The 24,042-nt window shown below is 40.1% G+C and overlaps 1 protein-coding gene across 3 annotated transcripts in view; it reads right to left on the bottom strand.

Annotated features, from left to right (window-relative positions):
• SPIDR (scaffold protein involved in DNA repair) overlaps positions 1–24,042 on the bottom strand; it is a 193,852-nt gene that overhangs the window by 159,574 nt on the left and 10,236 nt on the right. For all 3 annotated transcript variants that reach the window (XR_015807293.1, XM_014874307.2, XM_088174758.1), the window contains exon 5: positions 21,769–21,926. Coding sequence is in view for 2 of the 3 variants with exons in the window: in XM_014874307.2 (XP_014729793.2) it covers positions 21,769–21,926 (158 nt within the window). In the remaining variant the exon portion in view is untranslated. The remainder of the gene's footprint in view (positions 1–21,768; positions 21,927–24,042) is intronic.

The following is a 24,042-nucleotide window of genomic DNA, read 5'->3' as shown; positions in this document are numbered from 1 at the left end:
GGAACACTCAGCAGCCCTGCTGTGTCTTTGAAGAGCTGTGAGGACAAGGACACCTCGCTCATCGTTCAGACAAAGACAGGCTTTCTGGAGGCCATGCCTATGAACTGTGCATTGAACCATTTGCTTTCCACACCCATCAGTGGCTTCGAGAGCCCAGAGAGACTAAAAACTTCTCTCCATGTCATCAGAGCCACATTCACCTTCAAACACAAAAAAACAGTAGAAGAAATCTATTTTGGATGCTGGAAAAATTATCAGAGGCAGTAAGAAGAGACATCCAATAGTGTCCTCGCAGATTCAGAATTAAAAAAGGAATTTTCAGTAACATGTGTCTCTTCCCTGTCCCCACCAGCACCCCCAAAAGTAAATCACATAGCCATGTACACTCGTGTACAGTGGCTTTAATATGGTGAGTGATTAAAGGTGATGATGACTATATGCCATACTATGCATCTTTAGAGGGTTTTCAGTTCAACACTGAGGGGCCAAATCGGGCTACTGTGTATCTAAAATAGTTTAGTCTGATTAAAGGTGTAATTATATAGTTAGTCATAATAGCTGCCATACTTTAAAAGAAACCCACCTCTCCTTCAGGGGAAGGGAAGGGAATTATGCTACTTTATTCATTCAAACACACTCTCAGTTAAATTCAAATACAGCATGTGGACTAGATAAATACAGTGACACACAGCCACAAACACTTAGTAATCCAAGATAGAACAAGGAGATGAATCTCAACCTATAATCTTCGCAAAGGGAAACTAAATCTTATGATTAAGAGTTCTGTCATATCTGTGCAGGTATCAGTGGAGGCTGCGTGTTTTCTTCTCAGCTGTCATAAGAAATTCATGCTGGTTTTAGGACCTAAATATGAGCAAAGACATTATAAACACAGGGTCTGACACAGAGCTTAAGAGATTTATGTGTTTATAGAGTCAGCACGTAGCTTCTATGGATATCCACACAGCATATTTGCTCTATTATTGTCACTTTCAGCAAATCATCATTGCAGGTTTGCAGGAATAATGACTTTTGTCTAGAAGGGGTTTCCTTGGCTTGGGTCACCTTTCTCAGAGAAGCAGGTAATCTCAAATAGCCTCTACTATTCTAGTATAAGATAGGGTGGGGGAAGGTAATTTCTGTATATAGTTATACCTTTTCAACTAATGTTTCTGATTACACAGGAGAAAGAATGAAAAGGAAATGCACAACAGACAAGCTCTGGTTTTTCACCGTTTTTTTACTGACACTCCAAGTCCATATTTAACACCACTGAAACCATTTAGAGAACCCTGCCCAGCAACTACTGCCTCAAGACCCTCCATGAGATTCAATTTCCCAAGGAGACAGACACAACCCAGACCTAGCTCACTTGGACACAAAGGAGGGAAGGCACAGTCCACAAAACACTAATTCACAGCAGTCCCAGCCCTCAAACCAAATGACAGAACCAAGCTGGATAAAACACATGTCCCATTTCAAGGGAAAAATACAGGGGAAGGGTGAGAGATACAGCAAAAGAAATTTGTCATCCTTGCCAATAAAGTTTCCAGCTATCTACATGGACACTTGTACACTCTCTGAAAAAATCTTCCTCTGGAATAAAATACTTAGAGCATTTGGTGTGTGCTGAACAAATCTATTGAGTTTCACTGTTTCCTCCTCTCCCTCACTTTTATTTATTCAGCACTGGTGTTAGAATCTTGAAATAGTCTATATTTCAACAACTGAACATACATTCCCCACACTAATCGTTTGATGAAAGAGAAGGCTGACCAGGACCCAGCTGAGGCATCACATTCCACATAATTTGTTAAATAACACGAAGATAAATCATCTTTTTATGTGCAGAGTTTTTAATCGGCACCCTTTGCCCAACACAGCTAAGCGGTCAAGTTCCAGGAACAATTTTGAGTCCTGCCATCTCATTTTTTTCCAAGCATTCTCTCAAACGATCCTGTAGTTAGATCACTACACCTCCCTTGAGTTAGATTTCCATATCTTTTACATGCTATCTGCTATTCTTCAAGTTTTTACACACTTGATAAGGGAGCAGAAAAGAATTGAAAATATACAATAAAACATTATCTTGCATCAACAGAACTATACAAGAAAAAAACCCAACAGACTAAGACACACTTAAAGCAAGAAAATTACAAAACACCACATACAATAGTTTTATGGGAAAGAAGGATGAGAAAACATTATTTTCCAGATTTCACACCATTTTCTTCCCCACCACACACCCAAACTGGGTGAGGTAGGAAGCAAGAGAGTCTCTTGTTTCTTTTAATTTTGCCCTGAAACGTACTTTAAGTAATTGCAAGTGAGTGACACCTAGTGATGAACAAAAATCTGATCATCCTCCATTCTCCCACACAGAAAAGATAAGCCAGCAAGCACCAACAGGTAACTCAGGAGTGGGTGTTTCAAGAGTGGGTGTTGAATCATGGGAACCTGACACTACTATGTTTCTCTCCCTTAAAAGCCAAATATCAAGTGAGCCAAGACCTAGAAACTTGGTGCACAGCTAAAAAGAAGAAAAATAAAATGGCTAATCTGTCCAAACTAGAGATGGTGAAAACAGATCTAAATCATGACCTGCAAATTCACTTCTCTATCCTCTTCAAAACCAATCAGCTCTCTCTGGAAACACCAAGTTTTCCCAGAGACCTCATTTTTAATTAAAAATATATAACCCAGAAGGAAACAGGAAGAATGGGTTTCTCATTAAATACTAAAGTATCAACAGCTGACTTAGAGACCAGTTAGTGATGTCTCTGGTGTTACAAACGCTGTCCTGTTGTAAGGATGTTAGAAGCTTGTCAAAGACTCTTATTTTGCCAGTAGTTCCAAAATTATTGCTCACAGAGCAGTTACTGGAAGTGAAGGGGAGGGGATCTAGTGTGATTTCTGGTAGGGTTACAGGAAGGAAAAGTATGCTGCTATGCAAAGTAGCAACAACACAGTCCCCTGAAAGGGAAGCTGGAATAAAGAGACCAAGAAAACTGGTCTGATTTTTTAACACCATGACATGGGATAATTTTGTACATGGGAACCTCACCCCGACCAAGATATTTCTTTGCTTAATGCATTTGTAAGAGCAGTCCAAAGTTCCAGAGCTAAGAGAGCAAAATACAAAATCTTGTAGGAAAGGGAAGTGATTAATCTAACACAGCCATTGCCGCTTTTACACACTTTGTGCCATTTCATCTATTTCTGTCATAAACAGGATTGTCACTGGAAACTCAGGAGTCGCTCTTGCTTTAAAGAAACAAAGTCTTTACATCATGATTAAAGGCCATCCAAGGACAGGAGTAAAAAAACTCCCCAAAACAATAAAAATCAGTGGGCAGAGGAACACATGCTCCAACTTGCAGACCTTGTTCTGCTCAGTAAACCCATGGCCATCTCCTTTTCTCCCCTCACAGATTCATGCGCGGTCAGGCTATTTTTTTTTTTTTTTTTTTGCTAATCCTTCTGCAAACATTACAGAAAACCCAAAAGCCTGTAAAATTTAAAGCCCTGAAATCCCAAGCTCTCCAGAAAACTAACGCAAGAGAGCCATCTACCATGCAAAGGCAGGACTGTCGGGGCTGGGGCAGCAAGGGCCGCCGCTGAAACTTATTTGAATGAACTTGACCCAGGTTGGCGGGCGGCCAGCGCCCGACGTCACCCCGTGACTTAACAGAACACTGTGTTCTTGGCACCCGCACAAGTATGTGTTGAAATCCATGCTGGAGAGGGAGAGGAGAAAAAAAAAAAAAAAAAAAAAAAAAAAAAAAAAGTCAGTGCATGTTTCAAATTAATAAAGGAAAATGGTAATGAAAAGGTAATGAAGCACAAAGGCAACATCAGATGTTTTTAAATGTATCTCTGCCGCATTTTCCCCCTGATTTATTAGTTTATTTATTACTGGTGTTCCCTTATGTACCAGAAGCTCAGCATACGGGCAGTTCTCTCCATGACGAGCCCTTCTCTATCCAAATCCCGTCCCACGCGCTCTCCTTCTCACCTCTATCTGTGCCCTACCTGGAAAATTCCAGTGCAGCACTCAGCCAGGCAGCGAGGGCAGACAGCGGCTGCCTTGCCAGGGCTGCCCCTGACTCACCCCCTCGCCCAGCCCTCACCCAGAGGCAGCACAGCAGGCACCCCAAGCCTATGGGGGATGATGGGTGACACAGTTATGTCACTCACCAATGGATTGTGCTAACACCTTGTCACGAGATGACAAGCACACAAGTAGAAGGAGGACAGGCAAAATAAACTTAAGGAACCATGAACTCTATGTGCTTCCTCCACACACCATATTGCTATTACTTCCCTTTTCTGCATTTCTCCCCCCCAGACTACCCCTCTTTCTCTGCAAAGCCAGGCCTCAAGTCCCTTCCTTCTTCTCACCAGTCACCCCTTATCTCACTGACACTCTATCCTCCTCTTCAATGACTGATCAGAACACTTGACACACGTTGGTGCAGGATCAAAACCAGCTCACACACACCTGCTGAGGAGACTCTCCATAGTCACCTCTTCAGGGCCTGTACGTGCCACCAGCAAACACACCAGCATCCTGATGGCACAGACCTCCATTAATGCTTTGTAGCCAGGCCATCACTCATGACAACAGGAACACGGATCCAATTTCATCCTCATTACCTTCTGCACACACATTCTCAGCCTAGCACCCAGTCCATACCATTAGAGGAACATAAATGGAGATGGCAAGACAAAATTTCTCACTTACATGCACAGCCTCTGCTGCTTCCACCACTTCAGTGCAAATCTGAAAAGCTTCATCAGTTAATATCTTATCCAGTGTTCCACCACCCTTTATCCATCAGCTGAGAGATGACAACATTTTTGTCTAGTTATAGATTCTCTAAGAAGACATGCATCTAGCAGACAATCCACATCTCTGGCCAGTTCTTACAATATCCTGAGCCTGTGCTGTATGTGAAAGTTGCACTGATTATTTTTCACCTTGACTATTACACGCTTACAACTATAGAAATAGACCATTTGCTATCCAAAGAAACAGTAAAACTTGCATAGGAAGCAATTAGGCCCTCTGTGAAGAGTCTCCGTTCAGTATCACAGAAAACTGCTTCAAAATGCCTTTTCTTCCAACCAGAACTCTGCTTATGCCTTTCAATTAAAATAGTATTAACTTCAATACCATAACAGTAGGGAAAAGAATTCATGAAGACCTCAAGTGTTTATGTTTTGTGTATATAATTTCCTGATGCTCAAAATGGCATTTTCTGAGTAACTGCATCCCAAAATAAAAAAAAGTCTAGAAAGAGAAAAAAAATGATAATTCCTACACCATTTTCTTCTGCCTTATTGTCAGATATACCAAGAGCTCATTCACATGTGCCAATCAGGACAAAGCAGAGAATGGAGCTACTTGAAGAATGAGTAACTTATAAGCATCCTATAAACAATCTACAATCCTTAGAGACAGCCATGTATAAGTGAAAATTTTCACAGAGCAAAAGAAAAAACAGTGGACTCTGTTTCTAATATTGTCTTTTTATGGTCAGACTCCAGATCCAAGAAGGCACAAGCACCAGAGAAAGTGAATTCAGAGGTTGGCAAGTTACAGGAAGAAACGGCATTCAAGTAAGAAATACAAAGATTGCTGATGACAAAAATGACAGGGAATTAAAACGACACGCAAATTTCCAGTGACATGCCTTGACTTGATAGTTATCTTTAAGAATCCCTATGGAAGGAGCAGTTCATATTTATTTAACAAGGATGTGCTGGCATTCACATTGTACATTTCTAATGTCAAAGCAGCTGCCCGCCCATTCCCCTCCAAACAGCCAGAAATACAACTCCCGCAGCTGAGATGGGGTAAGATTTTAACAGAAGAGGGAAGCTCTTTGGTAGTCTCATGTTTACAAAGGAGTTGACTGGGTTGTCAAGGAGGAAAAAGCCTCGGAGCAATCCTCATACTACATGCTTTGAATACACACAATTACATTTGTCACAAAATTACAGATGAGTCTTCCGTGAAACTTTGAAAGCCTGCCCCAGTACCCTCGCCTCTCTCCTAATTGGGTTTGGCAAGGAGCACCAAGATACTGTTAAGTCTGAAAGTTTGCTCGAGAACCAGATCCACAGGTTAGAGAAGTTTTCTTGAGCCACTCCCATCTGGCTAGTGGGCAAACCACAGAGAGACTGCCAGAGCCTCCAAGGAGGGCAAAGTTGAGGGCAGGATGTGACACACTTACCGCAATCACGCAGGCTACTTGTCTTCCTGACACCCAGTGTGGTTTAAAGCCTCTAAGCAAATGAGCAAGATTGTTCACTCAAAAAGGGTGAGATTAATTTTTTTACTGTATTATTAAAGTGTGTATTCAATAAAATCATTTGTTCTTACACCCTTCAAATCTGTGAATGGGATAAGAAAAAAAAATGTTGGGGATCTCTAACAATTAAAAGATAAAGCAACAAGTCCTCATGTTTTGTAGCTGACTACAAAAGCCAGCAAGGCCATCCATTGCCCCTCTCTCTCTCTCCTAAACCACCTCATCTCTCTGGAACATGAAGTTCTGTCATATTTTCATTTGCAGTTTAGGGAATCTCAAGTGATTGCATGCAATTAGTTGCACCAGGACCAAAATGTATTCCCTGACTTTAGTATATGCTGTTTGAATTAAAACTTTCAACTGAAGCATGTTATGTTCTTATTTAACGTACAAAAGAAAACCCCACCTATCCACAAGTTTAATGGTAAAATCCCATTTTCAAAGCACAGCTGAATCCCGAGCCATCTCTAACCACATTCAACTATGTACATATGAAAGCAACCACAAGTGCACACAACTACAGCTAGTTATATACCTCCCAGGTAGGAAAAAAATGCAGGCAAGAGGGATACTTTCATTTTCTTAAATACAACACTGTAATTTTAAATGATGGACAGCTTTATCAGATGCTTTATCCTCCTTAAAAACAAGTGTAAGTAAGACTCAGATACTGAAAAAGTACAGAAATATCATGTAGCTCCGTTAGCGTGCCAAGTTACTAATTTGAGAGTTGGGTCATTTGCTAATAAAGCAAAGTGCACTTATTGTCTGTAATGTTGCAGAACCTGACAATCTAACACGTTTGCCTACTTTCTCTTCACCCCTTTTTAAACATAGCTAAAATACCCATTTGGAGGGTCAGAGAAAAGAATCTAGGACATATCCATTAGAAGAGTGAGTCGTTAAGTGCAGAAGCAACACAAAAATATGACTTCAGAGCAGCAGGAAGTGCAGCAGCACATGACAGATTACAATCAAATCCATAGGTGAGTAAACCCAGGATAATGCCACAATTAGGCTGGTGTTGCATTTCAGCTTCTGCATTTAAACTCAAAGCATTTTATTTTTATTGCTTTTTTACAACACCCAATCTGTCAGTCCTCACAACACTTTCGTCTGGAAACGACTTATTACCAGATTAAATGCACAGAAAATGAATGAAAAGAAAAAATGTCAAGTACCTACAGGGCAACACACCAGGACTTTTGTGATCTGTGGTTACAATAAATACAGACAGAGACAAACAAATTGCACCCGACTATGCATACAAAACTCAAGACCTTTCAATTTATTAAATAGAAGTAATTACTGTTTCCAGGAAAGGAGGTGATGCTCCTTGCCAGCTACATATGGCAACATATTTCTAGACGCTTGTTTATATTTTTACCAATTACAGCTTATGGCTGATGGGTGTATGTGTGTGTTTTCTTTTTCAAAAGCTAGTGCAGGTTGAGGTATTTTTCTAAAAACATACACACCTGGAGTAGTGACCACATTTTAACCACAGAAATAATGTGATACAACCCATCAGGCTTCTGGATTCTACAGAGTTTCACAGTATTAAAACAGATTTGTACTCACATTTTACTTAAAGAATTAACAATTTGTAAGGATGAAATTAAGACTGAGGACATCAACTTAACATTTAATTTATCTCCATAATTATCACCTCCTTCACTTTAATCTTATGATTCTGCTTCATTATGGACTAGTTTGCCTTAGTTTGCCCTCTGTGTGGTCTTTCAGAGTTTTAGCAAGTATTGATTTTCCACAATACAGTTTCCTCTCTTTCCAACACTACATAGTTAAGCTCATAAAGACAAACAAAAGAATTCCTTTGTAACTTTTTCCAGCATTGTTTATTTAGATTTCTACACATGCAATTAGTCTAGTTTCACGTAGCAGAAATTAAAACACTATTCTTGCTAGAAACTGCAGAAACTGGAACTAACGCCTGCCAGAGAGACTGAAGCACCAGGTACAAAGCATCAGTTTCACTAAAGAGAAATAACTGATCAGATTTGCTGCTCATTTTAGATGCAAGCAGCAAACCAGGGCTTCCTTTTGCTTTAATCCCATCAACACTGGCATAATGCCACATAAGATAACATGTTAACAAGGCTCTGGAAGCTGAGGACTTAAACACAATAAAGCAGCAATTAAAAAATTGTGGAGATGAAGGAAACCAAGTGAGAACAGCAAGAACAAGTCAGGCCAGAGACTTGTTGAACTCAGCATCCTATCTGAGACAGTGGCCCATGTGAAGTGCAAAAAGCAAAGAAGAACAAAGCAAGTGAATGCTTCCCTGATACACTCCTGAGGAGTGAGGTGACCTGCAACTCCAGAACTTCCCAAGGGAGCAACACTTGAATTAGTGGGTAATTAGAATTTTCTCCAGAAAAAAAGTCCAAACGCTTTTAAACCAAATTCCGCAGAACTCTGGTAATATTATATAATTTCTTAGATTTTATTTAGCGTTTTTAATGTCAGCAAAGAAAGTTACTGGAATGGACTGCAGGTGGGTCACCAGCCATAGATTTCTGATTAAGTCATTGTGGTTTATTATTGCTGCAACATCTAAAGAAGTCTCAGAAAAGATAATGAATGTTATGCTGAGAACTGTACCAAAATGTACAAAAGGAAGTGGCAACCTCTGTTCAATGAATTTGTGGCAGATAATGAGCCTAAGTAATGAAGTGTATTTTTAAAGAGTCACAGTGCTGATCAAAAAAATACATTGAAAGATATTTTTCTTGCAGTTCAACCTTACAATACTACCAACACTCGGGGATCTCCTTCATAACATTTCATTCATTCATTCCAGTTCATTCCAGATCAGGAAAACACAAGAATCTTCCTTCTTTTCAAAAACAGAGCTAGTGCTGCTCATAAGCAGATGGAGAATTCTTACAATTACTGCCTGCAAGTCTTACAAAAATTAAATCCATTTGCTGTTCTTCCATTCAAAATGCATGGTAACAAAGCAACAGAAATTAGCATTCAGTGGTCTCTTAAATCATCCCACCCTGCTCAAAATGTAAAAATAAACCATCACACATTATATCACCAGCAGTCTTATTTTTTCGGCTCTGTGATGACGACAAGGATCATGACTGTGTCAAAGGCGAATGATTATTATCTACATTATTGCTTCTGACTGTTCAGAGTGTCTGGAGCATGCAAGGCAGAGGGAAAACTTCCACCACTACTTTCCAAAATATTTAAAAATTAATTGATGACAATTAACAGCTAACTAGTATTTGAAATCTCTGCAACTCACATGCAGATGATGTAAAAAGTTTTGGTCCTTCACAAACAAATTTTTGAAGTCACAAGCAACTTCTGCATTAAAAGTGCAGAAATGATCAAAGTAACTGCAAAGTAATACACACAACAAAAAATTATGTTCGGTACTTTATAATAACCTAGTGCAACTCCTCCCCCTCAAATGTTATTGTCATTCTTGCCTTCAAAAAGTGAGCTGTACCACGGAAGTGTGGCATAGAAGTTGCCTTCCAATCCTATATAAAATTATATCCTAGTTTTCCTTTCCATTATATTTCCATTATTTACTTTCATTATGTCCCAAATTATTATTTCTTACACTTACCTCCCAACAAAATGAACTATGATAACTTAAAAATTTATACTCGGCATCCACAAGGATGATCCACTAAGGAGATATGTGAAATATTTTTAAGTTAGAGTTGTTAAAGTGGTGAATCAACTCAGCATCTTCATCATCAACAAGAGTGATACATTCAGGTTCTTTCTTCTTTTTTTGTTTTAACACTGAAGAAACCAAACCAGAGGTTTTACCATAGATTTTTCCTCTGAGTTGATTAGAGAAGTCATCAATATGTATGGATATCATTTATCTAAAATTATAAAGCCATTCAGAAAGAAAGAAAAGAATTCTCTGCCCTGTTCCGATGCCCGCTTAACTACCTTTTCCCTCCACAACTGCTGTTGTTAGTGGAAAGTTTTTAACAATGAAATGTTTTTTTCAGATGAGAAAAGCATCACAGAATCTTTAAATCGCAAGTAATGTAAGTCACAAGTCAAAAATAATGTAAGGAACAAGCCTAGCTCTACTGTTTGCATAGGAAAACGAGACTCAAGTGCATATAAAGGTTACAAAGTAGAGGGGAATAGTCACCCTCCTAGCACTTGTTTCAGACTTGTTTCATGTAAAAACATTGGTTTCATTGTTGTTCAAACTGACAGTCGTATCTATTGTCCGGCTCATTGCTTTTTAGCCACGAGAACAGCAATTATGTCCTATTTTATCTCCTCGTCCTAAATTTGTACCCTTCAAAAAGTCTACTTAACCTGATGTCTTTTAATCAATCATTCCACCCATAAACCATTCAAGAGAAAATCTCTCTTTCTCTTCTTCTTCTCCAATTACTACAGACTGAGGCTGATGACAGCTTCTTAGTCCGAAAAGGTGCTTCAGCAAACACCATACAAAAACTCTTACATCCTTCCAACACACCACAAATATCTCACATTATAAGGATTAATCTGTTGAGTTCCATAAAGGAGGAACGAGTAAGTCAAAGCTTCTGTAAAGTGTCCTGGTATACAGCCATATAATCTGTTTTTACAAGAAGCTATGTAAAACTGTTACATTACTGCCCATAATATCAATTATTTTCTCTGTACAAGTCTGCAAAGAACTTGCCAAAAGGCAATATGATGCTTTATCTGTCACAAACAAAAAGGTCTTTTTTCATATTCTACCTTTAAACAGATAATGCATTATTAGACTGGGGTATTTATTTATTTATTCTTTTTATACAAGTAGTTACACTGCTTTCCAATTCTAAAAGATTCTGAAGTGCTTCATATTACAGACAAATCACATTATTATTGGAACATAACCAGATTCACCACTTGGCAAAACCAATTATTTTTTTTTACTTTCATTATGCCTCAACGTACATCAACAAATGCTTATCTTTAAAAAAAACCCAACATAGAGCTTTTCCAGTTAGTAATAAAATTTAAAGATCTAAATTTAAAACAACAACAACAAAAAACCCACATAAAAATGTCCAGACTTACCTTTGCACTTCTCCCACACCTAATCAAGCAAATCAAAGACATTTAAGTCTGTGAAGCTTACTCCAGGGAAGCTAAACTCTTCTCTAGACAAGTCTGGCTGGAGCCATCCCCCTCTACAAAAATCTATGCTGTCTCAAAAGCTTCTCTCCTTCCCTATGTCTGTACAGAAAGCTTTATTAAAAACATGAGGTAAGCATAAACTAGGCTATGTGAAAGAACACCCTGCAGAAGCCACACAGAGCAGCAGGTGGTAGAGAGCTACAGCTACAAAGGGTATCCACTGCACTGACCAAGTGGAGACTTATTTGCAACATTGTCTTTTGGTATGTGACATCTCAGTTGCTCTGCAAAGGAAGCACTGAGGGTGGTGATGGTAAAAAGGACAAAATTCATACACGCTGAAAAGCCCACAGCACACAAATATGGGAATAGCAGTAGGGGAGTCTACCAAAGATCATGCTACCCCCTTACTTTTGTCTCCAACTATGATTAATATCAGATGTTTAGGGAAGAGTTTAAAACAGGACAAGCATGCAGCAGTACTGCCACAGAAGAATCTTCCTGATTCCAGTTTGTGGCTACAACTAGAGGCAAGATCTTTGTATTTAATTCTTAATAGATTTGTCTTGTCTTCTTTGAGTTTGTCCAGTTAGTCTTGAACCCATGTAATCTTTCAGCATCTGTGTCATTCTGTGACAAGGAGTTCAGCAGCTCATACGGTGGGATGAATCAACTCTGTTTTAATGTTGAATCAACCTGCTAGTTTCACTTGATGCCTCCTAGCACAAGACAGTACTCAGTCACTTGGTTTACTTCTTATCTATTTATGAGGCATTCCCTCTCCACAGCAACCTCTTTATAAGGTTGAAGATTTCTATTCTCTAGAACTTTTTGATCCTACCAACTTGCTCGAAGCTTTGAGTTCCACTGCACCTTTTTCCTTATGAATGGAAAGGCCAAAACTACTATCCATAAGCACAGTGTGTGTGTGTGAGCTTAAGGGATTCTTCAAGTTGTGGTGTTTTTAGCAGCCTTTCAGAGTGTTTAAAACCCAGAACAATCCTCAACCTCTCTCATACACAACAATTTAGGTCAGTATTAAGCTGCTCTGCCCATCATGCCTGCCTTCACAAGCAGACAGTTCTAGTCTGGTTTTCTTACTTTTAGATTTAACATTCTCTTTCCCATGCACAGGAAGGTATCAAGGTGTCTGCAAAACAGCAACAAGTTTGCCGCAATCAGTGTTTCTAAAGAGTTGCAACCAGATGAGAGTACTTGGTGGTACAGGACTATGATATTGTATTAGGCAAGACAGAGCCAATGAACTGACACCAAACAATGGCCAGGTGAAGGTGAATGGGGACAAGAGAATGAAATAGTAACTGTGCTGAGGAGACAGAGTGGGAGGAGAACGACTGGGACTGAGTAAAAAAGAATGCCACTGTGCTGGGACTGAGCAGTGAATCAACAGCCATGTGCAACAGCTTCTCCATGTGTCCAGGAAGCTGGAATAACAAAGCTCAGCTGAAGTTGTGAGTAGTGGGAAAGATATCCTATGAAGTAACAATTTCATAGCATATTTCCAGAGAGATTGAGGACAAAGATAAAACCGGCAGGTAGTCAAGGCTGTTGCCCCGTCTGAAGGCAAGTAACATTATCCTAAAGGGAATAAAAAGGGATGGAGCAGCAGGCCTGTACACAAGAATGTGCTAACAGATTCCCACAGAACAGGCAAAATCCTCCTAGACATACTTTAACATATTACAGTTATGGAGTTAGAGATCATCTCCACAGAAAGGGTTAATCAGTCACCAGGGTTGTTAGTCTGGAACATGAGTGTCCTGATAACAAAAGAACTGTAAATCTGAATTGTCATCTACAGATGATTCAGACGTTTGTATAGAAACTGCTTATCACAGAACATGACACAGACCCTGACAAACTGGATATGAGAAGCATTACATTTTCATACCATCCTAGTCCCTTCTTATTGTTCCCAAGAAAGTCAACCCCTCACCCAACAACATTCCATACCTCCAGATTTCTCAAATTCTATTATACCTATTCTCAGTTTTATTGCATTTGTTCTGCCCCCCTTTATTCCTCTTTTATCTATCCAACACACTTCCACACTGCAATGGGAGCCAGGAACAAAAGTCCTGTTCCCCATACCTTACCATCGAACTGCATTCTTTACAAGCTAAAGATACAGTGCCACGACTCAAACCTCCCCCACCAAATCAACCACAAAACAAAACCCCACATAACTGCCTTCTTCTATATATAGATATGGAGGGAGCTTCATCCATTAAAGAAAAATACACTGGAAAAACCTCAGGGGGTTTTAATAACCCTAAGGTTAGTTTAGAATTCTTTCAAAACTTTGATGTTCCTGTGTTTTCCAAGATATTCTAAATTTACTTATAGATCTTCACAATGCAGTAGATTCTACTAAGAGCTGCTACACACGAACCCTTACTACAAAAGGAACTTGTATGTTTTGGTGAAAATTGACAAAGAACTCATTAGAAGAGGAAGCCTAAATACAAGGATAGTTGGATGATTTTGGTACACTTCATGCTTTACTTGTTCTACTAAGAACTGGATGACCTTGTGCATTTAGGTGTCTTATTTTTGCTTAAAAGCCATTTTATAGGCAGTCTTACACATGCATTTCTTTTGAGACAGACATATGCATGCCTTTCTTATGCTGCTGCCACAAACCTCAACACCAGCTAAGATTCATTTGTGAAAAGTTGGAAGCTGAAACTGCACTAGGAACCTTGAAATGACATGCAATGCTTTATTCTTTCCACAACTGATTGCAACAAACATCCTTGATAGTAAAAGAGAATTTCACTTTCCCCAATAAATTAGGTCACTCTCCTGACACTACAAACTAACAAAATGGGTGACAGAAGCAGCCATTAAAAGACCATAAAATTATTTTTAAAACACCATGATAACCCACAAGAAAGACTGAACCAAAGGCTTTTAGAGAATTCAAGCCATTAGCCAATCTACTCTGTTCAGGTCTCCTTCCAGAACTACAGTATTTAGAAAGCACATTTATAAGAAAGAGAAATTATTAAGACTGGTCCTACGTATCCCACTGAAGTTCTCTTCTACCATTTCTTCAAAAAGAATTTCCAACAAATTCAAATCAATCTCTCCTCCAATTAATCCTGAACACTCCTGACACAGTTTGGAATATAAAGTCAGACAAATCAAAACTCAGCAGCTTTTTCACTACGCTCACAACTCTTTGCAGAGTGCAAAACTTTTAGCAAATTATCCACATAATAGCAAACAACAGAAAGCCTCATCAGAGGTGAGTAAACCAGCAAGACAAAAGCCTTTAAAACTTCTTATTAATGTTGTTCATTCCTCTGGTTTTATCCTCTCTCTCCTTTCAAAGGAGAGCACTGGACTCCCAGCAGTGCATGGTCTGCTCATCCCTGTAGCCTCCTCTGCTGCAGCAGCAGGCAAGCTACAACAGGAGACAGAGGAGACCCTCTTTCTTTGCTTCATGTCTTTAGATGGAGGTCAGGGCCCTGACAGGGCAAAACATATACTGCTTTGCTGCTCCCTGTTACTCCTGAAGATCCTCTGTGGTACTGTCAAGAGCCATGCTCCAGAGAGGTGCCAGACCTGAGGAAATGCAGATGCCTTGCGTGGCATGCAGCTGCAGGAAAGCTAACACAGGCCTCCTGAATCTTGTTTAAAACACCAGGCAGACTTAGGGAGGATGTGGGAAGACCACAAAGAGAGGGGCATTCAATACATGGATGCCAAGACAGCAATGCTGTCAGCTGCACTTAAAGTTGTTGCTCTCCAGAGCTGTGTAAGAAAGAATATGGGGCTCAGCTGAAGCCTTAAGTTAAACAAATCAGAAGGGTTGGATTAGCATTCACACACAGCCTGGTGCTTCAAACAACATAAAAATACACTCTGGGAATGACAGCTCAAGGCAGCAAGGTCTAAAGTCTGTTTATGTCACAGTCATAGGTGCTGTGATCCATCAGATTTCATACATCCAGAATGCGGTACACCAGAGTCTCTGCTGAACTTAGTTAAAAAGTCATCTAGGAATTTCACAAACTAGGCACAAAGCACAGCTACCTCAGTGACACTGTAGATCACCTACAAAAGCACCTATATGTATGAAAACTGTGATCAAAGATACTTCCTTCAAAATGGGTATCATGGACTTTAGGCATTAATACACCACCAAAAATACACATAACATGTATCAAGATGCACATATAACTGTGTCCTTGAGGAGGGTTCAGCCACACTGACATTTGGACCTCTGTGTCCTGGAATTACAAAGAAAAATACTCCCAAGATAATTTAAACTATCAAAGCAAGGAATATCTGAGCCACTTAGGTATTAGCTGAACTAGTGTCATCAGTCCTGTTTTAAACTTAATGGGGCCATTGCTTAATTATGACTGAAAAAAGAGTTAGTTATAAAGAGCTACAGCACACCCAGAAACATCCTGTTTCCTATTCTGATAATCCGACCAAATAATGGAAACAAAGTTGAGAGGGGAAATATTGTCTGTGACTAAGGAAAAAAGCTTCAAGGCTTGATTCCTGTATCAGCAGATGTAGAGACATGCCTGCAGCCAGGATGCAGCAGAAAGCAGATAGAGCACAGGTTCAATTTTGTCTGGTCATTCAGGTATAAAAATTCTTTCACCTTGCAGGCTTGAATGCAAAAGGTGTCTGTTTCTGTACCACTCGGACTTGCAATCTGGTGACCTGCAAGTCTTGCCTAAAAGGCCCAGCTGAAGAGCCCAATCCTATCCAGAAAAGTAGTGTTCCTGTTTTTGAAAAGACAAGGAAGAGAGAGACAGGGAAGGGAGAAGGATAATGCCCAGACAGGTTATGCTGTCTTCATCCTTCAAGTTTTCCAGGATCCAACTAGATAAAGCCCTAAGTAACCTTGTCTGACCTTGTATCTGAGATTGTCTTGTGCAGGTTGAACTGTACAAATCTGGAAATTGTTTCTAATCTGAATTATTCAATAAATTACATATTTAGAAAAAAATGTAAGCTTGTGGGTATTTTTTATATATTCTAATACACTTCCCTCAATAATGAGCTGACAAAAGTAAGTGCTTGCAATAACACAGTTATATCATCACCCTTTATCCACGGTAAGTCATCAGTCTGACAGGATGACACAAATTCCATTTGCCATAATAATGATTCCCTACCTTGAGATAACCTGTTTTAAATTCTGTTACACAACAATAGTTCTAGACTCAATTCTAATTACCAAGTCAATGTTAGTTATAATTACCAGTATAATGGATCAAGAAAGCCAGGACACAAAAGTAAGTCCAGAAATAACAGCAAATCTTGGCCTGCTTATCTTTTAAGTGACCTCTTTAGACTTTCATGAAGTATGTTGAATACCCCTCCGTGTAATGCCACAGAAGGACAAAATTTGTTTCGAGGGCTTTTTTATTTTTTAAGAGCCAGGTTAAGACAGTAATAAATTCATGGACTAACAACAGAATGAACCTAAATTTGAAAGATGAGAAGGCCTCGGGTAAAAGACATGGACCTACATATATCCACGCAGGAAGGACTTCTAAAATAGTGTGTTCTTCACTCCGGGAAAACCCAAAAAAAAAAAACCTTTTGCACAATATTAAAATAATTTTTGCACATTATTCAGTATCACATCAGATCGCCCACTGTCAGGGCACATAGAGTGCAGCACAATAGAGAGCTGAGAATGTGGTAGGGATTTCTTAAAGAGTTTTGAAACACATAACACATGGCAAATCTCTTTTTCAGTTGTCTGTCTTCATTCGGTATAATAATTTGGGGATAATGCCACACTATATATATTCCAGTCCCTACCAGGTGCCTCTGAGAGAGCTGGAAAGGGACTTCTTAGAAAGTCTTGTAGCAATAGGGCAAGGGGGAATGGCTTTAAATTGAATCAGGGCACCTCTAGATTAGATATTAGGGAGAAAATCTTTACTCTGAGGGTGGTGAGACACTGGAGAAAGTTTCCTAGAGAAGTTGTGGATGCACCACCTCTGGAACTATCCAAGGCCAGGTTGGATGGAGCTTTGAGCAACCTGGTCTAGTGAAAGGTGATGCCCATGTCAGGGTCTGGAACTGGATGATCTTTAATTTTCCTTCCAAGCCAAACCATTCTATGGTTCTAATATTCAAAGGGAACAAGCTCTTAACCATGTGACTTTCTGATGAATTTTCACCCAAACCAGAAGATCAGCAGACAAGTGTCTACTGCACTTATTAGTGTGCTGTGCAATAAAGAGGATCTGCTGTAACCAGTTAAGATTTATTCATACTACACAGCAAACACCCAAGACTAATTCCTCACACCATTCTGGCATAACCTCACTTGGTCCCCATGTAAAGCAAGCACATCTGGCTACCCATCAGAAACTGATAAAGTGGACTTACCAGAGAGGGCACAAAGAAAAGACCAGACTCTTGCAAGATACCAAAATTATATACTCCATACAAATGCTGGCCTACTTTAAGGGATTAAGTGTTTTGAGGAAGGGTTCAAGTAGGGAAGATGATGCTACTCAGTGCACAGGGCCAGAGAAAGTTCCCAGTTTCAGAGGTAGTATGGAAGGAGAGAGGAATTTACCTATAGGAGCACACATTTTCATTTAATTCCTAGCATTTAAATATTTATACGTTTAAAATAATTCATAGATAAGCAGTTCTTACAAAATATACAACTTCAGCTCATGAGACAAAAAGTCTCTACAAAAGTTTGGCAAAAAGTAGTCACTACCGGTGCATAAATTATGGAGTTTTTCAATTTTGAAGTGATTACATAGTGCTCTTTTGGAAAACATATATGGTGAAAAACTAACATTAATGGTTAATCTTTATTTTAGTTCTCCAAGAAAAAAGTTCCCCTAGGTATCCACCACTGGTAACTGGAAGTCAAAGAACTGTAAGAATAGAACCGTCTGGAATCACCTTGTCAGATCTTTGTCCTGCATCATTTTAAGCAAAAATTCAACCACTTATAGGTTAAATGAAAGCTAGCATAAAACAAGTCTCTCATCCCCTAAAAATAGCTAAAGGAAAGTAAAGCATGGTCCTGTCATAGCTTGCATATGCTTCCTTCAAAAATTCTGAAGACAAAAATTAGATGCTACGACAAGGCCGGCTTCAACTTGCCTTCCTCATTATCCTCTATCAAGCAGCTTTACACATCAGAAGTGGATAGTTGATAGGAAAGACACAGCACAGGGACTTGGAACATAAACTGAGTCATGACTGCAGCTTTACAGCCTACAGATAAGCAAGAGTCTTATCTTCCAACCAAAACAACACATGAAGCTTTTCTATGCAGTTAATTATCACCAAATAGAAGAAATTTTTAAATTAGATATATTAGTATATAAGGGAGCAAGAAGACATTTCCCAGTAGGAACCTAATACACTCACCAAGAGTAAATACTACCATAAAGATATTTTGGCAGAAATCCTAAACCTCCAGAACCTCTTGGTATCTGGCATATTTTGAAGTGGCGTAAAATAAATTTCATGGTCTTTTGATTATCCGCATACTCCATTAGAATCTAGATATTTAGTAAATACCACAAAAATGATGATATATCAACATTTGGCTTTTTTTCCCCTTCCTTCACCATGAACTAGGCCACAAAATTAACAGCCCTTTTTAAAGAATACTCATACAGCAAATGACCTCCTATAGTGAACAGTGCTTTTCTATTCTCTCTTGGAAACCTCTCAGCTTGCCTGCAGTTTTTTCCTTAGAAAACAGCATATCCCAAGTAAAGCAAAACAAAGACTGCAGCAGACAGAGCAATCACTGGGGATTTACCCTCCTGCGTACACTGAATTCCCAGAAGAAAGTTTTCTGGTGAGGGTGACCACCCAGCTAAATTCCCACAGTGTGGCACTCCAGCTGGGATGGGGGAAGAGGAAATCTGTAGGGACAACCTCAATTTCCCAGTGCACCCACATCTTTTGTACTAGCATAACTATTCTGGTTAGATTTAAAAAACTTTTTATTACAGTATGGCTGCATCCCAAAAAACCCTCTCATGAGCATCATTTACTAAAATGAACGTGTCTCATAACACTTATCCAACTTTCCATGTACACTGGGATAAGTCATGCTGGTGTAATAAAAACAGGACAACTGTTACCACTTGCATAAATCTCAATTCTGTTTTCACAGCTTTATGCAGACCATGCCGCCTCTTCTGATGCTGCAACCCGGGACTTGGGCTATATAAAATAAGTTCTTCAAAACTTGAAAACACTTGACTAACCCTTGCTGAACTCTGAGCTACAGATGCTAGAGTGAGACTGACAAGTGCCAGGTCACATATGTTGCCACAGCCAGATCAACTGTTCCACAGAATCAATTAGGTTGGAAAAGACTCGAAGATCGAGTCCAAACTGTTCAACTAGACCATAGCACAAAGTGCCACATCCAGTTTTGCCTTTAACACCTTCAGGGATGGGGACTCCACCACCTTCCTGGGCAGCCCCTTCCAATGTCTGATCACTCTGTGTATAAATTCTTCCTGATGTCCAACCTGAGCCTCTCCTGGCACCGCTTGAGACTAATTTCTTTTGTCCCCCAGAGAAGAGTCGGACCCCACTACAGTCTCCTTTCAGGCAGTTCTGGAGAGTGATGAGGTCTCCCCGAGCCTCCTTTTCTCCAGACTAAACATTCCCTGCTCTCTCAGCTGCTCCTCATTACACCTGTGCTCGACCCCTCCCCAGCTCCGCTGTCCTTCCCTGGACTCGCTCCAGCCCCTCCATGTCCTCCTTGTGGTGAGGGGCCAGGGACAGAGCCACCGTCCCAGCTCCGGCCCCCGCAGGGCAGCAGCACCCTGCGACGGGGCTGATTCCTGGCAAACTGGAGGCTGCCCTCCCTCCTGTGTGAGCAGGACTCCCTGTCGCGCTCACTCGCGAGTATTTTAATACAGAATCGATACACTGACGAGTTTCAGCAAGGCTTTAATCCGCTTCGCTAACAGCCTTGCCCGGGGCCCCCGCCGGCTCAGGTAGCCGGGCCTGCAGTGCCCTCTGCCGGGCTGCTCCAGCACGGATCCTCCGCTGCTCCCGGCGCTCCCACAGCCGCACCTCCTCCGGCCGGTGCTTGCCGGCTGCCAGGCCAGCCCTGCCCCTCGCCCCCGGCTGCTCCTCGGGGGTCACAGCCCGGCCCCTCGGCTCCGCTGTGCCCGGCCCGGCTGGGGACTCTCCGCCACAGTGCGAGGAGCGCAGCCGGCCGGGGCTCCCTGCTGCGGCACCAGCCCCCAGCACCGGAGAGAGGGTAAATCACAGAATCACAGAGTCAGCAAGGCTGGAAAAGACCTCTCAGATCATCGAATCCAACCTCTGAACAAACATCCCCACCACAACCAGACCACGGCACCAAGCGCCACTTCCAGTCTTTGTCTGAACACCTGCAGGGACAGTGATCCTGTGCAGCCCAGTCCAAAAGTTACTTTCACATCACATCAAGTCTTTTCACACAGGTCAGTTCGCCGTAAGATACTAAATAAAGATCTATAATTGGCACAGAATGCTTCTTTACAAATCAACTTACATTTCTGCAGTAAAAATAAAAAACTAGCTGCCGTATCTTAGCCGGTAAGATTCAGTTCTTACTGCTTTCCCTTTCTGAAGCTCTGCAATCCTCATCACTAAAAACAGAGTCCTGCGTGTACTCCTTTACCTCATCATGCTCTACTCCCATTACCTGGATTTTTAGATAGTCACAGTCTCAAAGTACTAAAGAGGAATAGGAAATGGTCTCTCACCCACCACACTACAGGAAATTTGGGCACCAACTTGTCACAAGCAGCCAGGGACTGTAGACAGTCTAGATGATCATCTCTGGTGAGAAACCCACCCGATGACTTTTTGCACACACATTGAAATACAAGAAATTAATTTTTTATATAAGAACAACTTTTACTGCAAAGGTGACCAAGCACTGGCACATGCTGCTCAGAGAAGTTGTGGAGTCTCTGCTCTTGGAAATACTCAAAACACAACCTGACACAGCCCTCAACAGCCATCTTCAGCTGCCCAGATGTGAGTAGAGGGGTTTGACTAGGCACTCTCCAGAGGTGCCTTTCCACCTCAGTCATCCTGCGATTCAGTGACCACACTACCAAGCTTTGTGTGAGGGCACTGCTTGGTTTTAAGGTTTTGGCAGTCAAAGAAAATGCCGTGAAATTCTTGTGTATAGAATTCCTTCTGAAAAGATAAGGAAAGCAAAATCCTCACACTGCCCCAATTCAAATGCAAACAAATACGAATACATTCCATAATTGTAACAACAGCTTTTTTTCTTAAACTCAGAACAGTTTCTCACCTTACAAAGCTCATCGTTCTCCTCTTTGACAGGCAGAGAATTAGTATTTGTGCAAGAGTCCGAGTCTGATATCTCTAGTGAGGTGTCCTCTTTTTCTGACCCATCACACTCATCAGTGGAATCAGTATCCTTCTCCCAGTCAATGAGTTTCAATTCATCTAAAACAGAACATTGGTAAAAAGTTCTTAATCACCATCTATTATAAGCACAAAGTCAGAGTAATACCACAGCTATCCTGAACTCGGGAAGAATTGCAACAATATTTTTTACCTACGTCCAACTGATTTTTATGTTTAAGTATTTTCTGTCTCATAAAAGCTAAATCCTACTAGCCGAAAATGTTCTGTGAGGAAGGATAAAAATTACATACATATGAAAAAGATTTCAAAGTACTGTCTGCAAGGAGGGAGTACATTTAACTGCATAGGTAAGTAGGGTGTTCTTTTTAGTTTAGTTTATTTGTTCAGTTTAGATTAGTTATTATTAATTTTTCCATAGTTTAGTTAGGGGGCTTTTTTGCCCAGCTACGTTTGATTTTCTACGTGTACTTGTTCAGAATTAACTGCTCTAAGCAAATGCCTTCAACAGTGTTAACTAACATCTGCTATTAGTGGTAACCCTCACAGAGGGAAGAAAAAGCTAGTTGAAATGGTCACCTCCTAGAACACCATGCCAAAATACACAGGTCTGCAAATCAAATCTCTAAGCACATCAAAGAGAATTGTTGAGGACAAATTAGTAGAAACAGGAATAAGAAAATACAAAGGTAAAAAAACAACAAATAAAAAAGCCCCAAACAAACCCACAATGCAAGGGCAATAAACAAAGACATGCAGACAGAAATACACAATTTTTTTTCCACCAACCTCACGACCTGTAGTATTTAAAGGAACTCCAAAAGTCCATTTGTAACTCCAAGTATCTACTGATGGGCATGGAAACTTGAGGTGCAGTAGCACCCCCACAATACTTTAGGTCCAAATGCCACAAGGTACTGAGAGAGAATTTCAACGTGCTTTGCATAAATAATCATATTCAAAGGGGAAGGGATGAAAGCTTTTGAGGGGGTTGCTTTTTTTGCTTTTGTAGATGTCATTTTTCTAAACCTGGAGTAGTCACATACAGGGGAGAGGCAGCAGAGAAAGAAGGCACCTGCACAATGCTCCAGGCATCTGTACATATCCATGGAACTGTGGCAGTACCTTCTGTACTTGGCAGTGCTACTGTAATCTAAATTACTGGTTTCTACATTGACCTTTCCAACTCTGAAGTCACCTAGACAAACACACAGCTATAGTGTTGCCTCCTTTTACACACACAAATGCATTTCCGTTTCTGACTATGAGGAAGCTTCATCAGAAATTTTAAACACAGACATCAGCAACCAGGTAGCACAAAGATTTCTCTTGAAGCTGTGGGACAAGTTACATGCCACTTGTGACAACGGTATAAATTCCTTGATGAAATACAAGACAATTTGTTTTATCTTGTCACACTGAAGTACTGACATTCGAAGTGAACTTCACATGAAAGGGAACATCTCTTTAAAAAATACTTTTTCCCTACTGTCACCACACTTACAACTATATATGCACACACATACACACAGGCACACTGGGTACAATGCTAAAGTTAGTGTATATGATGGTTACTTAAAAAAAAAAAAAAAAAGGGGAAATTACAGTTCTTTTACTCCCCACTGCTTTCAATGTGTTTTTGGGTTTAGAAGAAAAACATGACAATTATTGGATTTTCTCAGTAACCTTCAAGCAGATACATAACACATCAGGGTTTCTTCAATTACAAAGAGAAACCAAATTTTGCTATCTTACAAGCAAAAAATATGTCTGTGTATTGTCTCTTAAAAAAAAAAAAAGGAAGATTAAAGCCTGCAGGATATACTTGCAGGGGACAGACAAATGATTGATATTAATGGTAGGTTAGAAAAATCCTGCTCAGCAACAGATTGCAGTTTAGAAAATGAACAGTCCTTCCTTTTCAAAAAGATGAAAATGACTAGGAATTACAAAAGATAACTATCAGATGTGTCAATGACAGTGTTATATAGATGGTAAAAATATGGATGAAAGGAGGAAGATTTTGAGTTTTTGTTTTAAACCTAAGGAGAATATTTAACCAGTGTCACACATGAAACAAAATGTCATCAATCAATCAATCTATTTGTTCAGCTTACAGCAGTATTTGAAAGCTTTGCCAGACATCCAGGATCCAGTCTAACTATAATATTTCAGATCTAGCTAAAGTATTAGAAAG

Source organism: Sturnus vulgaris, chromosome 1, assembly GCF_052056855.1.
Source record: "Sturnus vulgaris isolate bStuVul1 chromosome 1, bStuVul1.hap1, whole genome shotgun sequence".
Taxonomy (NCBI): domain Eukaryota; kingdom Metazoa; phylum Chordata; class Aves; order Passeriformes; family Sturnidae; genus Sturnus; species Sturnus vulgaris.
This window is presented reverse-complemented; position numbering and strand designations above follow the sequence as displayed.